The sequence below is a fragment of the Lutjanus erythropterus genome, chromosome 14 (assembly GCF_056507025.1).
Source record: "Lutjanus erythropterus isolate fLutEry1 chromosome 14, fLutEry1.hap2, whole genome shotgun sequence".
NCBI lineage: Eukaryota > Metazoa > Chordata > Actinopteri > Lutjaniformes > Lutjanidae > Lutjanus > Lutjanus erythropterus.
In genome coordinates this window covers 11263768-11282025 of record NC_139330.1, presented here as the reverse complement: position 1 = coordinate 11282025, position 18258 = coordinate 11263768, and the positions used below count along the sequence as shown (strand labels likewise).

Sequence of the window (18258 nt, the reverse complement as noted above, 5' to 3'; positions counted from 1 at the left end):
ATGATTATTAATAATTGTTATTAAGATATAATATTTACATTTTAGACTGTAGAATTAAAAGTTAAAATATTATTCGTTGAACTATTATGCCTTTAGTAAAACATAAATCAGTAAGTGAAAAAATATTTCTTGTGTCATGATAAGAATTAACTTGTGATATTGGTCTATATAAATAAAATTTGACTTGACTGATCACATACAGCCTTTTTAATTAACATTCACCATTAAAACACATATTTATTGATCAATAGGGACATCTTTTCTCTTGAAATATCTTGTTTTGTCTGTGCTGAATCAGAACCTGGACTGAAAACGAGCCTCTAAAGCATCACACTGACCTTCAAGTGTCTCGTCATCGCTGAGTTTGGTATATGGCATTTCCCCGTGACTGAACACTTCCCACATCAACACTCCAAAGGCCCACACGTCAGACTTGGTGGAGAAGTCATCCTCAAACACAGACTCTGATGGGAGCCAGCGCAGTGGGATCCATGCCTGTCTGTAGTGGTAGTACTCGCTGCGTACACAAGAGATGACGGGGAGATGGAAACAACTCAAATAAACCAGATGAACAGAGATTTCCCTGAATATGCCGTTTACTGCCTTTGATTATTAAAGTGGGTGATCACTATTAAATCAAGTCCCTTTTTGAACAGACCTGTTGTAGACGTCCTTGCTAAGGCTGAGCGACGACACTTTCACGCGCCTCTGACTGTTGATCAGGCAGTTTCGGGCGGCGAGGTCTTTGTGAACGAAACGATGATTGGACAGATGCTCCATCCCGCGAGCCACCTGGGCACAGATGGACACCTGAAGGGAAAAGAGAAAAATATAGATCAAAAATAGCTGTCAAGGAAAAGTTCTTTTGATAAAACGTCTACAATGGCAGCAGAAATGATAAAGGTTTTCCTTGGTGGCACGGTCTGGTTGCCTGGCAACCTTGCAGTGATGATAAGACTCTACAAAGTCACTGGTGAAAAAATTAATTGTCCAGCATATAACCCCCAATAAAACAATGACGTCTAATCTCTTAATTAATGAGCCTGGAAAGAACAAGGCTAGTTGTTTCCCTGCGTTTAGTCTTTATGTTGAGCTACACTAAATGTCTCCTGGATGTCCCTTCATATTTAGCCCACAGACAAGAGAGAAGTACTGATCTTCTTATCCAAGTCTCAACAGAGCAAATACATCTGTTTTCCAAAATGTCTAAAGGAGGTAACATGATCTCCGTAAGTAGGGCTGGACAGATTGATCCTAAAATACTGATACTTCTTACACTATATCTCGTTTTTCAAGAACGATTCTAACATCAAAAGGATTGATGGAGTTCCAGCTCCATTTCAAATTGATTTCAAATAATAGAACTGTCTGTGCAAACAGACAGAGTTGATTTGCAGAGTCTTTTCAGAGAGAGAACATCAACAGAGAGAACATTTTTTTAGTGAAAATGAAAATATTGATCCAGAGATTATCATTCCCACTAATCATATCGTATATTGCACTGTGAAAGGTATAGGATTCCTATATTTAGGCAGATTTAACCTAAAAAAATAAAAAGTATTATTATCAGTGATTCTGACACGTTCCTCCTTGGTATTGTACTGAAACCAAATTTTGTGGTATCACCCACCCCTGCTTGTGTCTAAGCTATCAGAACTTCTTACTGTTTTTATTGCTGTACATCATTCTTGACAGACATGTCTGCAAGTTATTTTTTTAGCCACTATGAATTTGAATTCGAGGAACTGCAGTAAAAGAGTTTAATGCTCAGTCAATGTTTTTTCTGAAAAAACAATGGTTGATAATGATTTGCATGGCAGATGTTGGTCTCAATCACAATAAAACAAGCAACACTTACTTTGGTCTTGGTGCTGATCGGCTGAGATTTGACCTTGTCATCTTTGCTTTTGGAAATTCGCAGGAATTGCTTTAGGTCTCCCTGGTATGATAAAAACAAAAAAAGAGAGAATTATATTAGGAAAAAATCTACACAAATATTTCTTTAACTGTGTGTGTGGTTGCATTTCCGTGTGATTACCAGGTCGTAGTACTCTAGGATCATGTAGTGGGGCTCTGCCTCCCTACACAGGCCCAACAGGCGGACGACGTTGGGGTGGCTGAGCTTGCCGAACATTTCAGCCTCACGGCGGAAGTCGAGCTGGAGCTGTTCATCTCTGGTCTGCAGGCACTTCACCAACACCACCGTCTCCTCCTCGCTCTCCTCGATACCCTTGGCTTTGGATAGCAGCACCTCACCAAACTCCCCTTTACCTGAACACACATTCACACACCGCAGAGACAAATGTCAGGGCAAAATAAAAAGCACCAGCTAGGAGGACATTCAGTCTCAGTTGAAACACAGAATTGCATGATTACCTAAAGTAGTGATGGTTTGTAGGTTTGCTCTGGGAAAGTGGAGCTTATCGTTGTTGACGTGGCTGTGGCGTTTCTCAGTTGTTGCCATGGTACCCATGTTGGTGAGTGCCACCTCTTCTTGGATCTCAGCAGTGGTGTGGCCATTTTGTTGCACGGCCCCTCCTGATGAAAACAACACGAAACCCACAAGGTCAACGGTTGCAGACAGAGAACAGATAGCAGGTATTACAGGGCGCTGTAAATGTGACACGTGTATCCAAACGGTGTCAAATTTATTCATCTTCGCCTTGAGAAGAAAAACAAAACCAATACATGTTGCTCTGCTGAGCCAAATTTAAGATAAGTGTCAAAGAAAATACTGAAGAAAGAACAAACTGGCAATAAATGAGGAGTATTCAAAGATTTCATGAGGGCGTCTGCACATTTCACAATCGCTCTGTCTGGATTTCATAACACGAACTGCTGCTTGTGTGTGTGTGTGAGTGTGAAGGAGAGGTGTCGCAGGTCCTTCCCTCCTGTAGCTGTCAGACTTTACAACCAGCACTGCTCCCAGCAGACCACATACACACCAAGACTGAAAACTGACTATAATATAAATGTATACCGACTGTGCAATATCAATATTCACTTAGGTGTCATTTAATTTCAAACTGTGTAATATCAGTATTTCACTAAGGTGTATTATCATTCCAACTGTGCAATATTAATATTTCCTATGTGACTTGTGTAAATTCAGCTGTCTTATTTATAGTGTATATATTCTTTTCTATTTTTTTATATCCCCTCTTCTTTATATCGCTTGTTTACTTATTATTTTATTGATGCTTCATTTCTATTTTGCTATCCCCTCTGTTGCTGTAACACTAACACATTTCCCTGCAATCAGACTAATAAAAGATTATGTCACTCAAATACCCCAAACCGTGGTCAGAATTAATTTTCAAGGTGAAATCGGGACACGGCAAACTCAGCAAATTTCCTCTGAACCTGTGGCATTTTACATGTCAAGTCTAATACCCAGGATGACCACAAGATGGCAGCAAATGTCCAAAGCTTTTTAACGATGCTTCGAGGATCATGAATTTGGGGGAATATCAACGACTCACCCCCTCCCTGACCGCAAACCAGAAACATTCCTCTCCATCAAACCCTCATACCATTGAGACACTCCATCTCGGGCTCCTCTCCGTCCTGGCCTTTCTGCAGTCTTTTGGCGTTGCGTCTCTTCTTGCAGTAGAACATGAGACCCAGGACGACAATGATGTAAGCCACCGCCGCTCCCACTGACAGGCCGATTGTTTGGATCATCTTGTAAGGAGCCTTCTCCTCACCATCATAAGGCGTCTGCACCGGTTTGTCTGTTGGGCACAGGCAGCAATTATATGCTATCTTTAACACATCAAAGACTTTAATAAACACCACATACTGTGTTTCAGCATCACTTTCAGTATTAAAGGTAGGCAAATTTAAACATGTTCAAGAATAGGCTTTTGAAAATGAGAGCGCAAATCCAAATACAAGCTTAAATGGATATTTTGGATAATTTGATATGGGGTTGTATGAGGTCATTTTTTGGGGTACCAGCATGGAAGCTAATCAATAAACTTCTGTGGCAGCAAAACATAGTGTAGCCACTTAAAAAAAAAACATCAATATCAGTTGAAGTATACACTACATTCAGAATATTTTCACAACTGTACCTGCTGTCCGACAGCTTTTTTTTTAAAAAAAAAAAAGTTAGTTATTGTGTGACTTTGTCCTTTTAAAAAAGTCACACAATAACAAAACAAACTAAAAAACTGAGGCAGCAGTAGACCAGCGACTCCTCTGTTCTGTGTGGTAAAACGACTGACTCGGCCCATGGATTCTGGCTGGTTTGGAGAGAGTGTTATTTGGCTGATGTAACGGCAGTTTCCCGTCAAACAGGGCTGTGTGACAGCAGGGTAAAGCAGTGAAAATATTCTAAATATAGAGTACACTTAAACTCACAGCAGTTCATTGCTTAGCTTGTGTGCTGTGGTCCTCTCTGCCTCTCTAAACTGGGGTTGTCTCCTGTAGGTAATACACCAACTAGCATTAAGAACCTCATACAAACCCACATCAAATAATCTGAACTATCCCTTTAGTTAAATGTGGTTTACAGTGTAATAAATTGAAATGTTAAAACCATGAAGCAGCTATTAAAAAGCTGTCACACAACTACTCAGCCTGATAAAAGCTGAATCATTTTTTTTATAGATTAAAAGGTACTTAAAAGTGAATGTTAACACAGTTAAAACTGTAATACTATTTATAAATGTATCATTCAACAAGTTGTTTTTCTGAGTTGCCACTCTGGCTTTGTTGTCACGCTGACCCCGACAAGCTCAAACACATATTTAAAGTCGGTTTTTCTATTCTGAACTAATCGGGAATGCCACCCTGCTACTTTGGAACAAAATGAGGTGATATGGGACACTAGTGCGAGTGTGTGACTGTAATTTTCAGCTTCAGTCAGCACACAAGGAGGCTCAGAGTGCGAGGCGTTATTAGATCTAACGTCTGCCCAATCCCATCACCCCAGTGACAGCCGTGGCGTCAGAGATGTGGCTGTGGTTATTAACTTGTCGAGAAGGATGACAGGCAGAGGGTGAGGGTTTAATGAATGCCTTCATCCTTCGCTTGTGATCGTGCCCCATGTGTACACCTTTGTTCCTGATAAAGGACGCCTGTGTAAATACGTTTCTGCAGCCATGTACAGTTTGTGTGTGTTAAACTCACCCACTACATACAGCTGAGCCACACGGTCTTTGATGCTGCAGCTGTTTCCGGCGACACATGTGTATCTGCCGGTGTCGTCTGTAGTGACGTCTGAAATCACCAACGAGCCGTTGGGCATCTTCTGGAACCTGGAAGAAAGGAGGGACGGGACAGATGAAGGTGGAGGTCCAAAATTCACAAAAAACAAGAGGGAAGAAGCAGGTCACAACCAGGGTTCCACTCTTTTCTAGAGATAATTTTCTAGGATGTTTTCAGTGATTATTAACTGGTATGAAAGACAGGGAAAGACAAGTCTGGTTAGAAGTCTGGTTTAAACTTAAACTTTCTTCTGGGCATAAGCTTTAGATGTTTTACTGCCACGGCTTTTGCTATCTCCTCTTTCTGTCGTTTTTGTTTTCCTTTTCTTGCTTTGTTTTGTTTTGATCGTCTCTGAGAGGTTCAATTTGTTCCAAGTGGACTTCAGCAAAACATCTTAAAAAAAACTAGAACAATAATAACTTTAATTATAAAGCACCTTTTAAAACAAAGTTTACAAGGTGCTTTCAGACAAAGCAGGAGCAGGATACCCAGGTGGCAAAACAGCAACAGAAACGACAACAAAACCAAGAGCTTGTCATAAATTACTCGTTTCAGCTTGATGAATGCCACCTGTTCATGAGCAGGCGGCTGTGTGGGAGATTTGATCATTAGTGTAATCAACACTCCTGAAAGTGCTGCCTGTTTCGCTCTGTTTGACGCAGAGTTTCTGAGTTTCATTCACAAAACATCCTACTCAAGTCAAGTGTAAAAGACGAACCACACATCACAGAGCCGACTGGTGGAGATGGATGAAAGACAACATATTTAGCTGTGTTGGTATTGGTATAAGGGAACTAATTAGATATTTTAAACAGCTGTTGATGATGGCTTGAAGTCAGATACTAAAAAACATCATGAAGGTGATACACGATGACAGACTTTTACAAACATGTAGGTGATGTGACACTCTCACATGTTATAATGGAGGATGTTCACCTGGACAGCGACCTACATAAAGACCCCGAAGCAGCTGTTAGAGTGAAGCTGCCCTCAGATGAAGCTGCGAGGTAGGGCGAGAAACTTGCAGAGACAAAGCGCAGTGCAAGTATACGTCATGTCTGCCTGGCATACATAAACATCTGAGCTAACTTAGACAGAGGATGTAGCCAAATTTGTGCACTATATGCTTCTTAACAAATCTGGTTGCCCCATCTGAGGTCAGGCAGATATCGTCAGATTGCGATCACAAAGCATTTGCACCTTGCATTAAAGTGCATTTTTCCTTACCTGGATAACGTGTCTGAATACAGATTGCTGTGTAATACCAGGTGTAAATGGGGTGTGAAAGGAAGAACTGTACAAGAAAAATAGTGAATGTGACAAGTTCTCTTCAATCACTCTTTCGTGCTTCTTAAGAACAAATCCGTTGGCACGACATGTTCTTGCGTGAGGTCCGGTCCATTCAGGGGTGTAACACTATATTAGCACGAGCTAAAGCCATAATGAATGAGATGAAACTGCAATCAATCCTGTTTGAAACCTGTAATCACAAACTTTAATCCTGATCCATGAGGTTGAGCTGTCTGAAAGACGTATTAAAAAGACACAAACGTGTCTCATTTACCTCCTGTTCTTGCTGATGTCCAGCGTCTTGTCTTTGACCATCCAGTGGATGTGAGGCTCGGGGTCGCCGGTGGCCTGGCAGTGCAGGATGGCAGTGTGACCCTGGTACACCGTCGTGTTCTCTGGCTCCAACTTAAAGCGAATGTATACTGTATGTGCACAAACACACACACCCATTAATACAACACTTAAACCGCAACTGGGCCACAACATTTCCTTTACAGACTGTGGTGACTGTGGTTAGCGTCCTCTCAGTTACAATCTACACCAAATGCAATTCATTACTGGGCTATAAAAGGCCACCAAGCACACAATAAATGCTGCTGTATTTGCCGCTTGATGAGAATGATCAATGACCGTCTCCTTGTAAAACTACCCTCAGATGCACTGAAACCACAAGCACTTTGGATGTGGGACTGATGACTAATAGGGTGACGTGACCCTTTCATTCATAATTGCCCGCTTCCAGGATGATGAGTGAGTGGTTTACCGGCCACAGTGAGGGTCACCAGGGCTCTGATCTCCCCCTGCAGGCTGTTGGAGGCGATGCACGTGTAATTGCCGGCGTCGCTGCGGGTGACTTTGGTGAAGAGGAGCTGGCCGTTCCTCTGCTCCACGCGAGGCGGCAGCTCTCCTCCATCTGCAGAGGGAGACAGAGAGACACACATGGGGGGGGGGGGGGGGGGGGTTAGGAGGGCTGAGTTTGGTGCTGTGTGAGGAAAACAACTGGTTAAATCGACTCCATCATGGCAAACACAGAAGAAGGAGGGAAATGATCCATGATGATGAATCTTCCTCACACTCTCTTTATTGCAGATTCTCTGCGTGTTTCTACATATTCTTGTGCGAAAAGCATTCGTCATCATTAGCATGAAAGGAATGAAGAGTACAGCAGCATTTAAGATAAGGAGATAGTTTCTCAAGAGAGTGTTAAAGTCTTTTCTTATCTGATTTAAAGGGATAGTTTGGATTATTTATTGTAGGGTTGAATGAGAAACTTACCCGTAGTATATTACCTACAGTAGATGCCGGTTGGCACATCTCCAGTTTGGAGAAGCAGAAAGGATTATCAGCATGGAAGCTAAGCAATGTACTGCTGTGGACATGATCAGCAGCAAAAGGCTTTATAAGCCAGATATCAGTCCTTCCAAACCAACCAAACTCTATGGGAGAAATCAGTAATTTTATCGCACAGAACATCTTGAGCTGATGGTCTCCTGCTGCCTCCATCTGTTAGTTTGTACTAGTTATTCTGCGACTTTGGTGAATACAACTTTTTTGGCACAAAAATCATAGAATAACCCGGCAGAGGTAGGCCAGCACCTCCTGTGTTCTACAAGGTAAAATGACTGACTTTACTCATGGAGTTTGGTTGGTTTAGAGAGCAACGTACATCTGAAAGCTAATACAACACAAGCAAGGACCTAGTCAGAGGAGAACAACACGAGTAAATGCCAAATGCCTTGAGGCAGTGAAAAATGCAATGCATACAGGGCATAAGAGGCATTGGATTTTTTTTATTTTTTTGTCTTTTCTGACTCTGCAGACCAAAATTTGGCAACTCATTCCACCACCAGGGAACTACAGAAGAGCCTAGCTAGTGACTTAGGGTCCCATTGTGGTGGTTGTATCCGGCGCCTTTCATTAGCAGTGTGTAGTGAGCAAGAAGGAGCATAGACCTGAATGAGGGAGTTCAGGTAGGCGGGAGCTGTTTTGTAGGCGCAGGTCAGGGTTTTGAATTTGATGAAGGCAGCAACTGAAAGCCAGTGGAGCGACGTGAACAGTGGGGTTAAGCTAAGCAGTGCATTGCTAAGTTTCTGTGCTGGTGCCCCTCTCTACTTCTCCTAACTGGGGGCATGCTGACCACGATCTACTGTCTGTAATGCACTGACTACCAATAAGTAACTCATACAACCCAACATTAAATAATCCAAACTATCCCTTTAAGCTACCATGAGTTTAAGCTGGTGGCATACACACCTGCTTTGGTCCAGCGGATGGTGGGGGTCTCTCTGCCTTTAGCTGAGCACTGGATTGTGATCTCGTTATCCAGCTCGAGGCACTGAGCAGGCTGGGGGGTCGGGGTGAACTTCAGCTTCTCTGAAACACACATTATACAGGTGGTAAACACTGCGGGGGGGGGGGCTGCACGTCAAAGCCTCCTTCTGTGAAACTCACACTGCAGATAAAATGACGCAAATCGTGTTCAGACACATTCAGGGAAATGTGGCTACATGCACGCGTGTACACACAGATCTCGTATAAAACCCGAGGTCTATCAGAGGCTGAGATCACATAAACACAGAGATTGGCCAGACAAAACAGTGACATGTCAGCCCATCTATCACTGTAATCCTATAGCAGCAGAGCTATGCTGATAGGAATTTATCATGCAGATAATATGTGAGAATAACGGCTTGAATAAAGCTGCCATGCATGAGTCATATTTTACACCTCTGTGGGTGTCCTGCAGGACGCCCAGAGACACAACATAGACGCGCTCTTCCTATTTTAGGAAACACACACATTCACACACTCAAGCCCACAACCACATTTGTTTTATACTTTCTCTCAACGCTGTGTTACTCATTTTGGCTTGGATTAGATTTCACTCATCATCTTTTGGTCATTGTGGGGAAAAACTACACGCTCAGTGAGAACAGTATAATCTACTGTACGTATTGATTAACTGAGCAATTGCCCCGCAGCTTACCGAGCACTGTAACTCTAGCTTGCCCAGACAGACGGCCGCCGGCGGTCTTTGTTTCACAGCCGTACATCTGTCCGTCGTACACCTCCACATTGTTAATCCTCAGGGTGCCGTTAGGGAACAGCTTAAAACGAGAGTCCTGGAAAAAAAGAAAAGTGAAATTCTCCGAAGTCACACAAAATAAAGCAGATACTAGGAGACTTTTCATCTACTGGATGTGGGGAAAATGCACGTCAAACAAAGACACTAAAGGGCCATTTACACCAACAACGATAACTATCTAACAACAACTAACATTTATTTGCCCCTGTACAAATTGTTAAAGTTATTAGCAGTTATCAAATAACAACAAAGACCAAAATGTTAAATTTAGGGTCGCAAGTGAGTTGCCACATTTACTTGCCCAACATGGCATTTTACTTTCCCAAGGCAAGTTGGCAGTCGTCATTGTTGAGCCCTGATAGTTAACATTATAATAATAAATAATAAATAATTAACTGTGTGTGTGTTATTGTGATTGATAACTGACCTCTGGTGTGATCAGGATGTTGTTGCGGAGCCAGGTGACCTCGGGTTCAGGGTTTGCCTGAGCATGACAGTGAAGGTAACCTGGTTTGCCCTCCTCTAAGTGGCTGTCCTGAGGCCTCGTCACCCACACCGGGGCAGCTGTGTGCACACACACAGACACACACACACACACACAGAAAACACATTTTAGCATCATATAGTAACAGTAGACATTTCACACTTACTCATACAGTATATACATAACAGCTCTTCGCCTACGTGCTCGTCCTTTGAAGGAATAGACAAAGTGTTAATGAGCTCGGCACACTGGTCCGTCTAAACATAGATGCCATTAATAATCTCAGTGTATCTAGTACAGTAAATGGCCCCAGTGTTCCCACTATGCTCCTGACATTAAACATGACTTAGTGTAGCATGAAAGAGAGCTTCAATGACCTGTACTGTAACTTAGCCTTTACTGGCTACCGTACGTTCTGTTTCAGTCTTATTTTCACTATTTCTGGTGTTGCTTTGGGGAAAAAACTAAATAAACTAATAAACATATGATACTATGCTGTATTCATATATTATGATATAAAAGAGAATTCATCCTAAGTGTCCTACAAAGGATATATTTGCTATCTTTTGGTACTTTCTTTGACAAGGGTATTTTTTTAACTTTATAAAACAGTTTTCACAGGTGTTGCACACTTAATGTGTAAAATTGTTGAAGTGTCCCTTTAAAGCAGTGTGCGTATGACTTACTGGCCACAGTGAAGGTGACCTCCTGTGTCCTGCGTCCTGCCTTGTTCTGAGCCACACAGGTGTAGGCGCCAGAATCACCCTCCTCTGTGGGACTGAAGACCAGGTCCAGGCCGTCCTGGTACACCCGGCCCTCTGCGGGCACCCGCTGACCTCCTCGCTCCCACCACACCTCGGGCTCAGGCCTGCCGCGCGGGGGGCGACAGGACACCCTCTGCAGGGTGTCCGCTGTGAACACCTTCGACATCTTGGGCACCATGTCTTCTATCTCTGTAAGTGGAGAGAGAGCAGGGAGAATCTTCAGCGTGAAGCACCGAACTGAACGCTGAAATTGATTTCCATTTACACAAGGCCCGTGATAATCATCAATCTGCCTTCAAAGCCACTGAAGCATTTCTGATTTTGAATTTCATGAGCAGCCCAGAGTACGCTTAATTCCAACTCACAGTTCAGTTAACGGATTTCCTGTCTTGTTAGGAAAAGTCGTCTGATTTGTAGTGCGGGCCACAGTAATTAGAGAACAAAGCGCACAGTAGGAGAACTGAGTATATAGGTTGTATGGGAATTAACTCGGGCCTGTGTGAGGTGGGTCATATCAAACCTGGCAGCCCCTATACAGAAAGTGGAATGTGATCTGTGCTGCAAAGACTCACAAGACCTCCCACCAAATGGAAGTCATTAATACTTTATTGGCCGACAACAGCTCTGAAAGCTGGTCATTGGCTACGACCTTCTACGATTCTGAATCAATTACTGAGAACAGAAGAAAACACACATTTCTCAGCAGATGAAAGTGAAGCTGGGAGAAGGGGGGGGGGCAGGAACAAGGTGGAGCTACGATGGAGTGACTGTTTAAACTTGTCCCCTAAATACCGAATTCTACTGTGACACAATCCCCTATAATGCCTGCAGGGATTACCATCAGATTAAGTGAATTAAGGTATTTAAAGGGAGCTGCGGTTCACTGGGTTAAAACTGCAGATACAGTCGAACCTTGTTAATCCAAAACCCTTGGGGAAAAGGGGCTGTTGGAGAGGAATAAAGTACTTGGGACCCTGAAACGCATAGAAATTCCAGCCCTAAGCTCATTCAAAATATTTGACTTGCATGCACTTGCATTTCAAAATGCTGGCTGATTAGTAAAATGAGAAGATACTACAGCACGTTCGTGCTTTAAGATCACACAGGCATTTAAATAGTTGTTTGAAAGGTGTTCTCTCTGGAGGAGCAGCATATTAAAAACTTTGATGCGTTTGGACATGCATGTTACATTGTTTTTCCTGCGTGTATGAGCGCCTTATCTTTATGCACAACCACAAATTTATATGGTATAGTTCTGATGTTTTGTTTTCATTTTAAAGTGGTTTAACATACCTGCCCATTTGGCATTTGTCCATTCTGATGAGTCAGATTCTACTGGTGTTGGATAAAAGTCACAAGGGCAGGTCTAATGACGTTAAACATTTCACAACCTCATAATTACAACGCTCGTTAGCCAGTTTGAGTCATCCTCATATGTTATCTAACGTTAAACGCTTGTTCAGTCAGGTGCTGTGGAGTGAAAAAAGCTTGGCAGGCCGCTGTACGGCTGGAGGAAATAATACGGAGGGGAAGCAGGAAAATGCTCCGGCACGGCGTGTGTGTAGTGGATACAGCTGCGCCGGATGTCAATAAGGGAATGTGATTATCATCGGCGAGATCGGGCTCTAAGTGAAAGAGCCAGAAGAAGAAAGCAGGGGGGGAGCAGAATGAGATGGAGGGCAGGATAAATATATAACCCAAATGCCCCATTTCACTCTCAGATTACAGAATCACAGGTGTTTATCTCTCACCGGTTCAGCAAATGCAAATATGTGTGTGTGTGTATACCTGCTATGAGGAGGGAGGCCTCCAGTGTAACAGGGGACCCTCTGAGGCCACGGCCGACACACTTGTAGGTCCCCGTGTTCCTGGGCTTGACCTGTGTGATCAGCAGTGTGCCGTTGGAGAGCAGGAACAGACTGTGGAGAAGAAACCGATCAGTTAGTTTACCCTTCCATCTAGTTTACACTTTCACTTGCCTCTTCAGCCTCTCAAATTTTGCAACATTGTGGAACAAAATGTAACAACACAAAACAGACAAGAGAGGAAGAAGAGAAGACATTTGCATAGAAACAGCTGGTCAATGTCCTTTAGAGGGAAACTTTACTTTAGTGCATTTCAGAGCCTGTAAAGAAGTTGATTCAGTACTTCTGCTTTTACCAGAATTCTTATTTTCACAAGTATCTGTATTTTTACTTGAGTAAAGGATGTGTGTACCCTCGCCACCTCTGATGAAAGAATGATAACAGACCGGCACATGTTGCAGAAATGTTCTCTGCAGCTCACCGAGATGGCGTTTGAGAAAAATTCTTATCACCTGTTTTAGGCTGCTTGGCGCACCAGATAGAGAGCACAGACTGAGTGCCAAAAAACTTGGGCTATTTTATCATGGGCCTACTTTTTTTGGCTTGGCATGTTACCTGACTGAATTGCTCTGATTTGCTAAAACTCGAGCCATCTGCTGCTCCAAATAGGTTAAACTAAGTGCTGAGAATTTGTCCACAGAACACAAAGAAAAGTGACCTACATAGTGAGTTAATTTTAAAAAGTTTAGTGTCTTTCCTGATGGCTGGCTCCTGGCCTCTGGCGGGCTGAGGGGAGTATCAGTGCCAGTGATGGACGGGATGAGAAGTAATTAAAGGCTGACCTTAAGCCAGCTTCGGGGATGACAGATAAGGAGCTGCACATCCCACGCAGTGCAGAAACCAGCTCCACAAACCAGACAACTCAACAGCCCATCACGGCCGTATGACAAAGTCGTTATAAAGCTCTTGGGAGAAGTGAATTTGTAAAGCAGAGAAATAAGGATGCAGTGGAATTCCTGAGAAGAGTTTTCCAAAAGCAGGATTCATCTAGGACGATCTGCTTCTGCACTGGATTTCCTCAGGAGGGCTGATATTTCTGTGTCATCTCTTCTCTTCTTCTCTATTCAATAGCGGGCGGGAAATGAGCTTTGGGAGCTTGCGTGTGTTTCCACCCAAGAGATGGAGACCAAGTCTGTGGAACATTACTTCACTCTGAGGAAACAGACTAAAATAACCACAAAAACAAAACGAACAAAGGCAGATTTTCCTTTTTCTTTTTAAAGAAAAAGGCAACCATCTTTATAGAAACATGGGATCCTGCACAGACAGAATTGGTATGGTTTCACATTTTTGCCTCCAGAGTTGGTGTGACCCATGGGGGAGAATTTTTTCTGTCTGCAAAAATAACCTCGAGCTTACGCTGGTGTGTTTTTTCTTGGTTTCACGCTTATGAAAAACAATCAAACATTCACACAGAATCTAGAGGTGGTGGGGGGTTTGTCTAAACAGTGCAGGTGCGGAACAGATGATATCCCCTGCAGAGCGACTGCATTCCTCTGGCATTATATCAGTCCAAATCAATAAACACAAACACACCAGGCTGCCTTGGAATACAGTCTGCATGTGTGTGATTTTTTATTCACACTTATTACCCGTCCCCTCTGCAATCCTGGTGCTGACTCATCACTGCCAGAGTGACCAAACCCGGATCTGACAAGCTCATTACACAAGTGACTAACTATTGATGTTGGAGTCCTTCACCTCCCTCGCTCAATGAACACAATAATCACTTTAAAATCGAAAAGCAGGCTCTTGCTCCCTCTGTGGAGCAGGCTGCGTACAATGTGGCCATGTTTAAGCATGAGGTGCTATGAACCCTGAGGGCACACTTGGCACTTGGTATAGAAATTGGCTATTATCTAGTGCTTATGTGTTTATAGGGGACATGCTGATAAGCTGATTGTGGCTTGAGGGGGGGTTTTCCCGCTGAGTGCGAGCTGCAAAGTCTTTTATGATAGGCTGGAGAAAAAGGCGGTGTTCAGGTGATGTATAGTAGACTGCAGAGAAACTTTACCATGCTCTGCTCCAGTAATAATATTCCTTAATGTGTAATCCATCTTAAGACTGAGGAGTAACAGCACAGAGAACCGAGAGCCCGACGCAAGAGTTCCACCTCATTGGGTTCGAAGGAATACTCGAGGCTGGAGCTTATATAACCGTAAGTGAAGAGAGGGCAATGAAGTGCTGTGGGTGGGAGAGGGGGTGTAAGAGATATATGATGAGAAAGAAAAGAGAGAGAGATGCAGAGGGGAGGATTTTTAGCTCTCAACATACCGAGACTTGTTCGCCAGCAGCTCATTTTCATGGTACCACTCCAATGTGGGGGCCGGCACCGCGGTGAACTGGCAATGGAGCGCAGCCTCCTCGTTCCTCAACACCACCTGGTCCTCAGGAGTGACCACCGGCCGGGGGAAACTCTTATCTGTAAAGAGACGCAGACAAACATCTGCACGATTACATCTGCAGGCATCAGACCATCAAGTCCCAGCTACGTAGATGCTCAAGCACTGCACCGATCTACTCCAGGCTTTATTAAAAGCTGCCAACAGCAGGCAGAGGCTGGTGAGGAAACGGCCTTCAGGTGGCGGTGTGTGTCAACACCTCGAGGGGCCCCCCAGGGTAGACTTAATGAGGTCAGTGAACAGACCATGCAGCTTATCTAAACCATCATCTCCTCTTTTCTTAAAACCTCCTGGATCATCCCTCTCTTCTTTGTGAGGATCTGAAGTCATGCTATTCCAAGATATCAGGGTTAGAAGTACTCAAGCGGGTCAACTACTCTGAAAACAAGAAAAATGTGTACCTGAATGAGCAATTTGATTCGACTCCAATTCCAATATAGTTTTTATTAACATTTTCCACAACTTTCTCAACTTGTTTGAAATTGAGGTTGTATATAAATCAAAGGGTAAACAATGAACATTTTTTATTAGAACAGTAAAGACGAGGATTTCAATTTGCAGTCAATTTCATATCACCCAAAAATGATTTAACTGCATAATATTTCCTATTTTCCATATTCTTTTGAGCCCCTCTACCCTGCAAGGCATCCACTGTCAGCGTTAGCTAACACTAGCCTGCTCTGACCTTCCAAAAGCAGAGATTTGGTAGCATTCAACCTGGAGGAGGAGTAATTACCACGCAGATTTAAGGACATTGTTATACTCCAAACTCAAAGCTGTAGGGCGTTCAATAAAGAAATGGGAACATGAAAATACCCCTAATCGAGGTTTAAGTGTGTGAGTATTTCTATTCTGAGTGCCAGTAGCAGTATTAGGCTACTGGTTGGGAAAAAAAGGCAAGGTGTGCACACCTGGCCCACCCTGAAAGTCGGTGGGAAAGCCTATTCTTAAAGAGCCGTGACCATGCATTGAAAATCTGTCTAAATCTGTCTGCTTTTAATAAGGTGAGGTTCTATAGAGGAGCAGAGGGCGGCAACATGGTAACTGGAAACTCAACAATTATCCATTCTTCCTTCAGCCAGGTGCTAACCTAGCGTGTCTGCATGTGTGTTGCAGGTGGCTAATTAGAGTGGAACAGGGCATCAGGTTTCTCGCACAGATGTGCTGCTGTATGTACAGTACTGGGGGGGATAATACACAGGAGGGGCGTATACGCACACACACTCACAGACGCACAGAGTAAACAACAAAAGGCATGTTGCAAGCCTGCAGGAATACAAATAATCTCTCTTAACAACAGAGCTGAGAGAGCTACAGCTACGCAGTCAGATCAACAGAACGACGCTGCTGCGGAGGGAGCTGATGTTATTGTTTGCTCTGTGGATGTTTATGATGCCGTTTTCTTTCTGCGTGGGCGGCGGAGGAGGAAGGTGCTAACACACTCTCAGGTAATCACATTAGGAACGCCATCACTGTCTCTTCCTGCTCTCACTCACCACTAATGGTCTATACACCCCCTCCTCCTCCTCTTCAACGCACTTCCTGGCAGATGTGTGGAAATGTGGAAGAATTCACTGACAGCAGAAAATATCTGATTATTAATTACAAGCAACCAAGGTGGAAAGGATTAGCTGATTAATTGATGTTTAAGTCAGTGTAAAACAATAATAAATGTGATCTGACTTTGTCACATCACAGAAAAATGTGTTCTTAAAGGAGAAATCGGTAATATATTTACTGTAATAAATCATAAAATTACCATAATATGTCATCAGAGATTAAGGAAACAAATTGAATTTTGCACTGTTGGCTGGATAAAACAAGGAATCTCTAGACTTTGCCCTGGGCTCTTTGAAATCATGAGGAGCAATTTTCAGTATTTTCTGTTTCATGGTTAGAATCATTAAAAGAAAGAAAACTGACAATCACTCATAGCTCTCCAAGCAATGCTGTAGGGATAATACACCATAACAGCTTAAATCAAACCAAAAATGGTGAAAGAGTGCAAGAAAAACAACAACTGCAGAACCAGATCCTTTATCTCTTTCCCTTTCGCAAAGCCTGTTCAAGGCGGGACTGTCTCGCCGTGAAAGTCACAGACACGCAGTGGTTGTCCTGCCTCTCATCCGCAGATGGAGATACTAACGGAGCCAAACTGAAGTCTCTGTAAAAAGGTGAGCCAGAAGGACGGGACAGGACGCTGCTGAGTTAGACATTCACTGCTGCTTGTGACTGTTTTTTAAATGACGTACTAATTATTCCATGTATTTGTCAGCTGTGTCTATGCAGAGAAGGATAAAGACACAGTGAAATCCCTCCCCACAGATCATTTTTCAAATGTATTTTTTGGTGCTTCGAGCACCACAAGCTGAGTGTCATTTGGTCTCATCATATTTGACAGAAGGCAGACATATCTACAGCCGATATCTCCAAAACTGAGCACCTCACACCAAAACATTCTAGACTGATAAAGAGCACAAAACTATGCAGTTCTGATTTTGGGGTGAACTGCCCTTTTAATTGTTGCAGAAGAAGTTGTCCCATTTATCCAGGAACACATAAAAAGCTTTATTTTATATTCATGAGGTCATCAGCTCTGTGTTTGATTAGAAAAGAGCAAAGGAGAAGATGTTATGTTACGCCTCTTTTTCATTCTGCAACACCAGCATGCAGTATAAAGTCATACACTGGAGTGGCATTATAGCAGCCTTGTTTGGTTCAGTGTAAAAAAGCAAAGGCAGCGTAGAGGTGAGTCTTTGTTGAGGCAGTATTATGTGATTTCACACACCAATAATGTTGAGAGTGAAGTTGCTGTTGCTGCAGACGTGCCCAGCTGCGTTCTTGGCACAGCAGTAGTACAGGCCGTTGTCATCTGGACTGGCGCTCTCGAAGGTGAGCGTTCTCTCCTTGTTGTTGATCTGATGGCTTTTCTCTGTCAGCTTCACCCCATCCTTGAACCACTGACATGTTGGCCTGAGCAGGAGAGGAGGATAAAAGAGGACGGGCGTGAGACAAGATGAGACAAAAATCGGGGATGAGCCACGTGATTGATGAGAGAGACAAAAAAAAGGAAGAGGTACAAAGGTGAGCAGAAGGGGGAAAGAATAAGAATAGGAAAAGAAGAACATAAGGGCATGAGAGAGGCCAACAAGGA

At 43.2% G+C, this 18258-nt stretch overlaps 1 protein-coding gene across 1 annotated transcript in view; it reads right to left on the bottom strand.

Moving 5' to 3' along the window:
- Nucleotides 1-18258, bottom strand: part of ptk7b (protein tyrosine kinase 7b) — a 95314-nt gene that overhangs the window by 2829 nt on the left and 74227 nt on the right. The window contains exons 4-19 of the mRNA XM_084735686.1: nucleotides 17893-18077; nucleotides 14977-15124; nucleotides 12626-12756; nucleotides 10760-11026; nucleotides 10017-10153; nucleotides 9491-9626; nucleotides 8758-8877; nucleotides 7268-7417; nucleotides 6779-6926; nucleotides 5137-5264; nucleotides 3534-3734; nucleotides 2377-2538; nucleotides 2039-2271; nucleotides 1859-1939; nucleotides 659-810; nucleotides 339-517 (exon numbers count right to left, since the gene is read on the bottom strand). Coding sequence (XP_084591812.1) covers nucleotides 339-517; nucleotides 659-810; nucleotides 1859-1939; nucleotides 2039-2271; nucleotides 2377-2538; nucleotides 3534-3734; nucleotides 5137-5264; nucleotides 6779-6926; nucleotides 7268-7417; nucleotides 8758-8877; nucleotides 9491-9626; nucleotides 10017-10153; nucleotides 10760-11026; nucleotides 12626-12756; nucleotides 14977-15124; nucleotides 17893-18077 — 2558 coding nt within the window. The remainder of the gene's footprint in view (nucleotides 1-338; nucleotides 518-658; nucleotides 811-1858; nucleotides 1940-2038; nucleotides 2272-2376; nucleotides 2539-3533; nucleotides 3735-5136; nucleotides 5265-6778; nucleotides 6927-7267; nucleotides 7418-8757; nucleotides 8878-9490; nucleotides 9627-10016; nucleotides 10154-10759; nucleotides 11027-12625; nucleotides 12757-14976; nucleotides 15125-17892; nucleotides 18078-18258) is intronic.